At 42.5% G+C, this 12,574-nt stretch overlaps 1 protein-coding gene across 1 annotated transcript in view; it reads right to left on the bottom strand.

Moving 5' to 3' along the window:
• Positions 1-1,024: 1,024 nt before the first annotated feature.
• prdm5 (PR domain containing 5) overlaps positions 1,025-12,574 on the bottom strand; it is a 101,226-nt gene continuing 89,676 nt past the window's right edge. The window contains 2 exon segments of the mRNA XM_084067124.1: positions 1,025-1,283; positions 8,772-8,876. Coding sequence (XP_083923250.1) covers positions 1,119-1,283; positions 8,772-8,876 — 270 coding nt within the window. The 3' untranslated portion in view covers positions 1,025-1,118.

Below are 12,574 nucleotides of genomic sequence, written 5' to 3'. Positions count from 1 at the left end.
GGAGTTTCTCTCAGCCTGTGAGAATGTCTCGCCATCTGCTTTAGGATTCTCTCTGTGTTTGAGAAACCAGAGGACATCATTCAGTTTTGCCTGTTTTATACGGCATTGTACGAAAACAGCAGATCTACAAGCTCACAACGGGTCGCGCCGCGACCCGTTGTGAGCTTTTAGATTGGCTGTTTTCGGCGCAGGACCCACCGTCGTACACAAAAGTATAATTCAGGCCCACAATACATACAATGCACGCTATATTGGACAGTAACACTTTGTAAAAGCCCTGTTATAATGCAGACAAAACAAATAAGGCACTGGATATACTGCATATTACAGAGAAGATGAAAAAGTGTCGAGCTGTTTATTTTTCCCTGTGAGGTGTGCAGTCAGGCTGCTTGCCAGCTTAGCTAGCTTAACTGTTCTTAATGTCATGAGCATTCCCGGATACAGTATAGCTCTGCCTCTTTGGCAGACACTTTGAACCTCAAGGAACGGTTATGAATGAAGCGATGACGTTTTTTAAACTGTACATGTGCATGGTGCATCAGTAGAACCAAGGAGTCTGCTTCGTAAAAAAGAGTTCATAAAAGGTCTCCCTCCTTCAAACAGTTGCAGTAAAGTTTTGTTCAGTAAGTGTTCAGTAAGGTACAGTAAAGGAGGCCATGCTGTCACAGTAAAAAAAAGTTTGGAACTCGGACAGATTGGCAGCATCGCGTGAGGCTATACATATATAGAGACACTAATCCCAACCTTTCATTAAGGAAATGTCACGGCTATTAGCACGTCCGTGTGACAGAGATGAGAGAGAGAGAGGGACGAGGTCTGGAGACAGCTGACAAATGTTTGGCTCCTGAGGTCGATCCAAAAGGCCCCGGTAAATGTAATATCTAACATTTATAAGGCTTTTAAAACTTTATTAACTACAGTATAGGTTTTCTTATTGAAAACTCTCTCTAACCATCTCCATATTCTGGCATGTGTATAATATCAAAAGGCTGGTATTTTCTTTCCCCATGTATATATATATATATTTGAACCGGGTTTCTCTCGGACATTCGGTAATCTGATAGCGTTTTATTTTTTTCTCAGTCAATGCTGATTGCTCTCCCGACAGGGCCTATAGGCTAGGCCTCCGTCTCTCCGTGGACGTTCTCCATGTGGACCTTGAGGTAGTCGTTCCTGGTGAACTTCTTGTGGCACAGGCTGCACTCCGCCATGGGTCGGTTGGGGTTGTGCGTCAGCTTGTGCCTGCTGAGCATCTTCTTCAAGCTGAAGGACAGGTCGCACACCTACAGAGACACAGAACAGTGGGAGATATTAAAGTCCATGTATTCAAATACTATAGGGTGCAGACTCTCAGCAAACAAAAGAAACGGTCTGCACTCACTAAATATGCTTCCTTTTTTTTTTTTTTTTACCGCAGCAGCAGTCGACCAACGGACAGGCTTTGGCTACTCAGGCCTTCATCAGAGTTTGCTTTATATTATATGTTAAAGTCCCTGGTGGGGTTCAAATCCTCAGCAAAATCATCTCTGTTCAATGTACATGTTTTTCTCCCCCCAAAAGCATCTCTATGGAGCTATTTGCTCTCATTTAGTATTCAACATCCTATGAATTATGCATATGTTTGATTCACTAGAATTGGGTAATCCAACCAGTATCCACAGAGAGCATTCAACGAATGCACAGCGGGCGTAAACAACGAGCCAGTCTTTTGCTCATTACTGGGGGGAGAGCTTGTTTTGTATCACTGAACATCCCTGCATACTTCCTAAACTAATGCTGCATTTAGTTACTGTATAGGCTCTGACTGGCGTTCGCTGTGACGTCGGCGTCGCACCTCTTCTGAGTTATGTGCCCTTCAGTGAGGTTCGGTCTGAAAAGTATATTAATGCTTTGCAGATATCTCGTTGCTGTCGGGCAGAAACCTCTTATCTCCAGATTTGTTTTATTTTTTGTAAATGAATGCCCTACATGACTACTACAGCGTCACACAAAAATAGCAGATCTCGAAACATTTTGAGCTTGTCGATCTTCTACTTTTGCTATATTTAAAATGGCCAAAACTATCTCTGGAACGGAAGGTCCAATCCGCTCAGTTCAAAGCTCGTTGGATGTGTGACTTTGAGGACATTAAGCACACGATGACACTTTGTCCGTGTTTTTCGTTTTTCCTGGCCTAAAAGTATGTTAATTATTCGGGCCAGGCCAGTTATAGGTCCCAGTTAGGCCTGGGCCTTAATTTTCAGGCCCGTTGAGAACCCTGTACAGTGCACAGCTGCTCCAAGCTGGGCAGCCGACATCCAGCGATGCGCTCGGCTGTGCGCACCACCACCCTTCTAAGAGCCTTATGGTCCATGACCATGTCTGTGCAGCTCCCATACCAGCTGGTGAAGCTGCTTGTCAACAGGCTCTCGATCGTCCCTCGGTAGAAGGCCTTGATGATTTGTGGACTGCCGAACCCCTTGAGGCGTCTGAGTCCATGTATGCACTGTTGTGCCTTTGCAACCACCACAGTTGTGTGTTCCTCCCATTTCAGCTTCTCGTGTATTTGTTCACCCCCAAGTACTTAAAGGTTTCCACCCTCTACACCACAGCGCTGTTGATGGTGACAGGTGGTTGTGGGTTCCCTTCCTCCCCAGCCTGTTAGTCCACAATGACCTCCCTGGTCATGGTAGACATTCATCAGGAGGTGATTCTCCTCACACCACTCACTGCTCCAGGTTGGTCACTTCCTCTCTATCCACCCGACAGAGAGACCATATGCAGAATGTAAGAAACCACCAGGATTTTCCACATGAAAGCTTTTAAAAGGCATTGACCAAACAAAAACAAAACTGCGGGAAGTGGGCATGTAAAGATGGACTCATCTCCATACATGGATCCTCATCCTCACCAATGCTCACCATAAGATGGTACCATTTCCGTCCACGTGCTCTGTGTGTGGAATGTGGATATCTTGATGGGGATTTCAAGCTAATCGAAACTTTCTTTTCCTGGAACGTGAGCACGCTAAAAAAAAATAGTAGCCGTGGCTGTTGCAATCGATACAAAAGAAAAGCTGAAAATCTAGCTTGAAATGACGGGCATTGATAATTTGAAGCGCGATCCCTTTAACCTCATTCACCCTCCCAGCTTTTCTTAGCCAACGCGTCTGCTGGCCATGGGGCTTATAGTCATATCAAGCAGCCAGAGCCTTAATCGGGAAGCGCAGCCGGGAGAAACTGGAGATGATTAGTAAATCACACGCAAAAAAAAAGGGGGCCTTGGGGCTTGGAGACGGAGATGCCCCCCCCCCTCTCCCACCGGTAGCGAGGGGGGAATGTATTGGACTTAACATCCGTCACAAATGAGCCATTTTACACTAAACAAATGACTCCATCGTCCTCTATCAATCACGGTAATCCACCGTTGGCCGCCGTTCAAGCTGCAAGTTCCACCCGTTGGCTCGAGAATCGCAGCTTGTCCCCCCCACATCCCCCCCAAAGCCCCCTCTGGCTCTCACTGCTCAATCTGCAGCTCTCACAGATACTGCCTGGCTGTGCTGAGGAATAAACACCAGCGCTATGGAGATGATATTAACTCTGCGATAAAGACTCAATATGGAGATGACAATGCGCTCCTTTTTTTTATGAACCACTTTCAACCTGACGTCCCCTATTTTGGGGCCTGTCGTTGTAGGCCAAAGTTCATCTATAAGCTCACAGGTTTGACCACTTGAACTATATATGTCGGCTGTTACAAAAATAGCAGATGTACAAGTTCGCAACGCGTCACATTGTGAGCGTGTAGATCTGCTATTTACACTATTTGTCGTACGATGGAAGTGTATGGGGTTTAAAGGAGCTGTAAAGTGATGTTGTTTGGTTCAAACAAAAACCTTTTTTTTTTTGTTAAAAGTTAAAGCTCTATATTCTGATAATAATACTGTAATTGCTAGAGAGTGTTTGTTCACTAACAGGGCTCTCCCTGTGTCTCCAGTTGTTTAACACATTCATTGGCAGATATTAATTACAGTAATTAATTCCTCCGCCACTGCCAGCCGTCATACCTTATTTTGACGATCCACAGAATGTTTTTGGATGTAAACAAACGATGTCTCGGTGGAAAGACAAGTCTCTCTTCTATCCACCGGGAAAAAAACATTATCGGCAGATGAATATAGCTCGTTTTCACCAAAAACACAATCAGGGAATAGAAATCGGAGATACATTTTATAAATGTAACATTGTAGCGGACAGGGTGAAAATGTTTTAGATGACATCATTTCCGGGAGCTAATAATTTCCTTCTCTCGAAGTCAAGGCATCATTCATAGGTTGGTAAAGAGCGCCCTCTAGCGTTATCACTAAAAACACCAGATGACGTAATATTACGTCATTGGCAGTCTGTGTTAATAAACAGGAAATGCTGTACATATTCAAGTGGGTCAGTCATTTCTTCCTATCAGGGGAGATCAGCTTCAATTTTATATTGTTCCAATTCCAATTTGAAGTTCTCTTTCCTGATTGGATGACATTTTATGAATTTATTGAATGTATTTTCTGTTTACTAAAAAGCTGGAGAGACCCCTGTTACTGCACAAACACTCTATATAGCAATGATTACTATGGGAATATAGAGCTATTTAAAACGTATTTTAACCAAAGAAATATCACTTTACGTAGTAGTGAACTGAATATCCCCTCCCCCCCCATCAAAAAACCCTCCAAAAACAAAGGATGTTTGATGGCAATTTCATGGTGTCCACGCCATGTCTGGGTTCCTGCTTTGAGGGAGGAAGGTTTGGTAGAATGTGCACACAGAACAGAACTGTGTATAGGATCATGAAAAGGAAATGTCGTCCAGTCCGTTAGATTGGGGTTTCGCTTCATAGAAACATTTTTTCTTTGGTTGTTGTTTTTTTTATTTTGTGTGGCGTCAAGTTCAGGTACATCAAATGTAACCACTAACAGCAGCGCTCCGCTCTGAACAGACTCCTCATGTCAGGCACTTCTGAAGGTTTAAGAAAATTTCATCGGATTTTTGGATGTAAGACATTCTTTAAGACACGACTGTGGCTTTTTTGAGAGAGAGAGAGAGAGAGAGAGAGAGAGAGAGAGAGAGAGAGAGAGAGAGAGAGAGAGAGAGAGAGAGAGAGAGAGAGAGAGAGAGAGAGAGAGAGAGAGAGAGAGAGAGAGAGAGAGAGAGAGAGAGAGAGAGAGAGAGAGAGAGAGAGAGAGAGAGAGAGAGAGAGCATGTTTTCAATTTTCAGAAATGGCTACAGAGAAGCAGTGGTGTAAAGTAACTAAGTACATGTACTCAAGTACATGTGCCTTGCAGGCTTATGCAAAGGTATAACATGTAATTAAAATGTTAGGTATGTTATTTAGACAGATGCCAGGTTCATTTGTTGACCTGGCATCCTATAGTTTGTATAGTTTCAATGTACAGATTATTTATATTTTGATATCATGCTGTTTAGACTGATGATAGGTTATTGGTTTAACTATGATCGTAGATTACTAGACATTTGATGCATTACCTCGTGTTTACTTTGCTTACTGTAGTCTCTCTGGATTAAAAGCGTCTGCTAAATGCCTAAATTGTAAAAAGTACTGTACTTGAGTACAATTTTGAGGGTTTTCTTCTTTACTTTAGTGGAGTACTTCCAGATTGTAATTGTAAACTTCTACTCCACTACATCTCAGAGGCAAATATTGCACTTTTACTCCACTACAATTATTTGAAAACTAAGGTTAATTTGCACGTTTTGATTATTCTTACAAAACCTTATTATACCGTAAAAGATTTAGAATGTAGGATTAAAAAAAACCTTCAGAAAGGCCCTTTGCCGTGCATCTGTGCAATCTTCTCGTTGCGTGCTCTGCCCCCCCCCCCCATCTCCGTCTCTGAGAATAATTATTACTGCAGCAGTATTATAAGCAGTAGAGGTAATTTCTGCTCTCTGATCCTCGAGATGTGTTTACGTGAGATCAACCCACCAAGGCCCCTTCAGAGGAGCCAGATCGCTATCTATGATACACACACACACGCACACACACGCACACACACACACACACACACACACGCGCGCACGCACACGCACACGCACACGCACACGCACACGCACACGCACACACACACACGCGCACACACACGCGTGCACATGTCTGGCCTCGTGCCAGAGGCTGCTGCCCACACACACACACACACGCACACACACACACACACACACACACACACACACACACACACACACACACACTTTGTATTAGCTTGTGAGGACAACAACATTTTAGGACAGCGATTTTGCCGAATGTGAAGTCCGACACAATGGACATGTCCCCTATTGTCCCCGATTTGTCCCCCTAATTTCCCGTATTTTTTGGTGCGCGACACCAACACACATCTCAGTATCTCAGTGGCCTAAATCAGGCTTAACTCCAACCTTAACCCCTAAAACTAAACCCCAAATGCCTAATCCTAACCCCAACCTGAATGTCTACCTCCTAAAACCTTTTCTGACCATAAAACAACTATTTCTCTTGTGAGGAAAATGGTCCTCACAACGTCTTATTTCTCAAACCCTACAACGTGTGAGGACATTTAGTATAACGCACACGCACGTGTAACCCAGGTTTGAGAAATATAAACATGTATGAGTATGCCCAGTGAGTAAACATTATGCAGAAAAACGTCAGCTAAGACAAGCACTTATTCTGAAATAGTACTTTTATTTTGAACATGTCACTTCCTGTTGAGTCAAGCTAAGTCCAGTGTGTAGAGCAGTGGTTCTCAAACTTTTTCATGCCAAGGACCCCCAAATTGACACTTATTAGCCCGCGGACCCCCATTCAAAAAGATAAGCCAGGGACCCCCATAAGAGAAGATTTTTACGGCTCTCTAGCAGTGATTCTCAACCATTTTAATTTCAAGGACCCCCAGTTTGACCTGCATTAAGCTATGGACCCCATTCAATGGCATCTCTATCTCTGGGACCCCAATTCCTATTGTAAAATTAATGTTAATTTAACTCTGAGAGCGTACAAATGGAACCAAATGGACCCGTTAGAGTCCATTTGGTTCCATTTGTACGCTCTCAGAGTTACAGAGCCATAAGGGTCCATTTGGTTCCTATCCATCATTTAGCTGGGGACCCCCTGGAACCCCCTCAAGTACCCCTGGGGGTCCCCGGACCCCACTTTGAGAACCAATGGTGTAGAGCATGTGACTTCCTTTTCCTCATCCCATGAGAGACAGACAGCAGAGCTGTGTGGAGCCAGAAGCCACTATATTGACTAAAAGTTACTAAAAAGTGATAAAGTCAAGCTAAAAACAGTCCCGAAGCTGTTTATACATAAAACCACTCATCTGGGTGCGACCAGATGAGCCCTGACTTCGTGTTTGAAGTTAGAGGAGATATACCAGCATGGTGAGGCTTGTTGTGCTAATGTGCTAAAAACGTTTAGCATGCTAATGCTAACGCTAGCCGCTAATGCTAATATAAACAGGACTATGCCATTGACTAAGCTGTAACCGTTAGCATGCTAATGCTAGCGCTAGCATGCTGATGCTAACTTAGAGGTGATGATGTAATATGAATGAGGTTGATGTTTACTGTATCAATGAATAGCTGGACATGCTGAATGTTTTGGAGAGTAGTGTTAAACACTCTGATCCTGTGTTTGTCACACTAAAAGGATGCACTTTGGTGAAAAGCAAATTTTTACTGCATGCGTCTGTATAGGCTGCCTTCCCTGCACTAACTAATGGAGGTAGCCAACATAGCAAATGTTTTATACTGGTGTAGCAATGTTATGCCATTATTATGTGAAGAGAGATTTATTTGTAATTGTCCTGATTATTTGAATTTGATTAATTAATTTTGTTGTTTTGATGAATGGAATTTCACAGTAATTAATGTTATTGGTTAAACTGTAATTCCTGTTGATGTGAGTAATAAGAGTTAATTTCATGAATGAAGCTAAGCTTTATTTTATGTTATAAACCCCTATACCATATAAGGAAATGAATACATTCTGACCTTACTTATTGTAGGTCAGGTTTTTTGGAACTGCTTGGAGTTTGATTCTGCCTTGATGACACACCTTGATGGCGAGCTACCCAACCCAATGGAGATGAACCAGATGATGAACTAACAATAGCATGCAGAAGAAAGAAGGTTGAATCCAATACAGTGTGGTAGGACAAATCAACCTCCACTGCACATCCACTGTGCAGTGGGACCAACACACCACATCACATGCACAGTGGTGTGAATTGAATCAATAGTGGTGTGAACGGAACATCGATTACAGAGACTAAGGGGAATTTGATTGATTGAATTTAGATATTGGCCAATTAGGATTTGTTTTGTTTTTGATAACCCGGGTTGTATTTTGTATTTTGTATTTTCTAAGGTAAAAGTATTTGTATGTTTTTCTAATTTTTCTATTTCATATTTACACTCTGTGTTAATAAAAGGAAGTGGTTGCATTTAACCCTCCAAAGAGTACAACTGTGCTGTGGTGCTTATTTTGGTGTCATTAATGGTAGCTGGCTCCATAGTCGATCCTAGCAATTTCTGGTCACTAGTCCAAACCCAACATAACTATAATAAGTATTTACAGTTATGCCACTTGATATAACCACTCTAATGTTGTAACAAGGGTCACACAGGTTCCACACGCACATACGCACACACACGCATGCAAAAATGCACGCAAGTACACAGACAAACACAGACAGGGATAACGGGATGTGTTTACAGTCGACAGTTGGGAGGGAGAAACTCACGTCGCATTGGAAGGGTTTCTCCCCGGTGTGTGTCCTCATGTGTTCGTCCAGGCCTCTCTTCTGACTGAACGCCTTGTTGCACTCACTGCACTTGTACGGCTTCTCCTGTAGAGACACACACACACACACACACACACACACACACACACACACACACACACACACACACACACACACACACACCATTTCAGAGAGGGGGGCCCCATCATCATCATCTGGGTAGATTGGGGAACAATACTGTAGACAATACGGTCTACAGTTCTTACACATATGGAGGAAACCTGGCGGAAACCTCACCTTCCACAATGTAGCGAGGCGTAGCCTTCCACATATGTACCGCGCACCGTAACTAACGCGTAAGTAAAACAAGTGTAGGCGCACCGTAACTAACGCGTAAGTAAAACAAGTGTAGGCGCACCGTAACTAACGCGTAAGTAAAACAAGTGTAGGCGCAATGCCAAGGAAGACACACAAAAACACATTGTCATTTTAGTGCACGCAATGCGCACGCACACACACTCCTTTGTATTGAGTGAAAGCGTGAAAATGTTATATGCCTCAAGGCATATAACTCCAACCCCCGACCCCTTATATCATTGGCTCTCAAAGTGGGTTCCAGGGGGGGGGGTAGAAATTTAGCTGTTCAAAAATAGCAGATATACAAGCTCACAGCGTGTCACTTCGTGCCGTGCTGCAAGCTTGTATATCTGCTATTTTGTTTCTGCTACTTCTCTTCTGGGGGTCCCTGGCACAAAACATTTTCATCAGGTGGGGTTCCGCGGCCAAATATATATCGTTTTGGGGGTCTTGACTTGAAAACGTTTGAGAACCACTGCCTTAAATAACCTCTAAATGACTGATCCTAATAATATGAATCTGAATATTTTCTGAATATTTTGTAAGCCTAAAGGCCAATTTATGCTTGGAACGACAAGTGTCGAATGACACGTCACATGACCAAAGTGGCGTCACAATAATTGTGTCGTGTACCTCTGGAAAAAATGAGAGGACGCTTCATCTTCGTCTGTTTCTAAAATGCAACTACACCTAAAGGGATATCTCACTTTCAAAACAATTTTGGGTCATTTTATCGTCTACTCAGGCTTTTGTCTGCACCCCGGACCGTTTTTAAGTTGCTTGATTCAGTATTTAGATATTTGATATTCATTTTATCATCTTCCTATACAATATATATACATATACATAACTTCAAACTCCATTTTAACCATGTTAGATTCATCAGAAACACCCATCCTTGGTTCTGGTGACTGATATTGTCCTAATATTTACAATTTTCAATTACTTTTTTCATGTATTTCTAATATTTTTTGGGGAAAATGAAAAACCTTTAATGTAATAAAAAAAAAAAAGGAAAAAATAATTAAAGAGTTAAAATGAATATCAAATATCTAAATACTGAATCAAGCAACTTACAAACTGTCTGGGGGGCTCACAAAAGCCTGAGTAGACGATAAAATGACCCAAAATAGTTTTGAAAGTGAAATATCCCTTTAACATTTGGCCCTCATGCGTACAATACTCTATAGTAATATAAGTACACGTACGCACGCACACGCACGCACAATATCCTCTCCCTTCACACCCTGGTCCCACCCCCCCTGTGAACATATGAAGATGTGAAATGAGAGCTTTGCGTGGCCCCTGCAGTCCAGAGGAAATGAGTGGCGTAGCGGGGCCCCTGGCGGGCCCCTATACGCCACAATCACATGGATCCCTCTGAAGAGTATATAAGGAAAACATCACAGAGGCCACGCCCCCTTCCTGGGCTGTAGAACAAGGGGTTTCCCAAACAATGGGAGTAATAATATCTACTTTTTTTTTGTTAACTATACATTATTTGAATTGTTATCTCCCCCCCCCCCCCCTACCAAAAAATGGTTTTCCAAAGGTTTGAGAAAAAAAAATCTAAGATTTTTCCAAAATCATTTCAGAAATGTCTAAACTTTTAACCCATTAAGACCTGAGACGATTCTTACAAAAACATCTAAATCCTAACAGTTTTTGGGGGAAAATTGGAAAATATTTGGGGGAATATTTTTTTCAAGATTTTTCAAAAATAGCAGATCTACAAGCTCATAGCGCGGCACTCGGTGCCGCGCTATGAGCTTGTATATCTGCTATTTTTGAATAGCCAAAGAAATCTAAAGTGACACAGATGCGTTCCAGGTCCAATACAACCGTAAATAAACAGATTGAAAAAGAAAAAGAACAAACTTAAGAAATTGTGAAGATATATCAGTGAAGATCTACAAGCTCACAGCAAAGATGTGAGCTTGCAGATCTGCTATTTTCCACTATGAAATCAGGGCTTAAAGGGATCGTGCGCCCAAACAATTACTTTTTTTCCCCATCGATTATAGTCATCCCATGGAGACTTTAATTCATGAATATTTTAATGTTTGTGTCACATTCCTAAGCCAATAATTTGATGACAGCGGTTTGGGAGGCAGCGGTTCAACACATTTCGAGTGTCTCCTACCGGAACCGCTGCCGGTCATCAACTGATTGACTTAGGAATGCAACAAAAACAAAAAAAATATCCATGAATTCAAGTCTCTATGCGGGTGACTAATCGATAGAAACAAAGTCATTTTGGTGGTGAACTATCCCTTTAAGTGGTTCATTCATGACGTATTTTTGTAAGTTTGGGGAGTTCCCGGGGAGAGAGACTCGATCTCTTCTTCTGGGTCTGGAGGTGAACAAGTTTTGGGAGCCCCTGCTGAAGCACATGGATCCCTCTGAAGGGAAAGGAAAACAGGCTGGGGGGGGGGGTGAAGGGCCTTTGAACAGCGTATCGCTGCTTTAACCACCATCAGTCCTGTGTCTCCACACCTCATCGCTTTACCATAAAGAACATTTCCGCTGTGCCTTTCAGAAGCCTGTCTGGATGTCACTCACAGCACCGCTATCTCGCTGTGTGTGTGTGCGTGTGCGTGTGCGTGTGCGTGTGCGTGTGTGTGTGTGTGTGTGTGTGTGTGTGTGTGTGTGTGTGTGTGTGTGTGTGCGTGTGTGTGTGTGCGCGCAGTGGTGGAAAAAGTACTTGAATGTTTTACTTAAGTAAAAGTATCAATACTGCAATGTAGAAGTACTGTTACAATTAAAAGTCCGGAATTAAAAATGTACTTGTGTAAAAATACAAAAGTATTGCTATCAAACTGTACGGTACCAAAAGTATTAAGTACTCATTATGCAGGATGTCCCATTTTACACGTTTTCAAATGAATAAAATGTATAAACGTTTTTTGAAAATAGCAGATCTACAAGCTCACCATGCGTCGCATTGCGACACATTGTGAGCTTGTAGATCTGCTATTTTCAAGTGTATATAGGGCCGAAGTGGTTAATGTATGTTTTGTAATAATCTACAAAGTACTAAGGTTTTCAAATAATTGTAGTGGAGTAAAAGTATAAGTAATATTTTGCCTCTGAGATGTAGTGGAGTAGAAGTAAAAGTAGGCCTACAGGAAATACTCCAGTAAAGTAAAAATACCTCAAAATTGTACTTAAGCACAGTACTTGAGTAAATATACTTTGCTACTTTCCACCACTGTGTGTGTGTGTGTGTGTGTGTGCGCACGTGCGTGTGTGTCACTGGGTGGACAGCCTCTCAGGGTAGGCGTGTACGGTAAGGAGTGTCTGAAAGGGAAACGCTGGTGTGACACTTGAAAGACTTAAAGTCTGGTGGAGTGGAGGAGAAGTGGGATGCATGGAGAGAGAGAGAGAGAGAGAGAGAGAGAGAGAGAGAGAGAGATAGTGGAGGAGGGAGTGTGTTGTCGGTTCCT

This window comes from Gymnoscopelus microlampas (genome assembly GCF_963454915.1).
Source record: "Gymnoscopelus microlampas genome assembly, chromosome: 9".
In the NCBI taxonomy this organism is placed as follows: Eukaryota; Metazoa; Chordata; class Actinopteri; order Myctophiformes; family Myctophidae; genus Gymnoscopelus; species Gymnoscopelus microlampas.
This window is presented reverse-complemented; position numbering and strand designations above follow the sequence as displayed.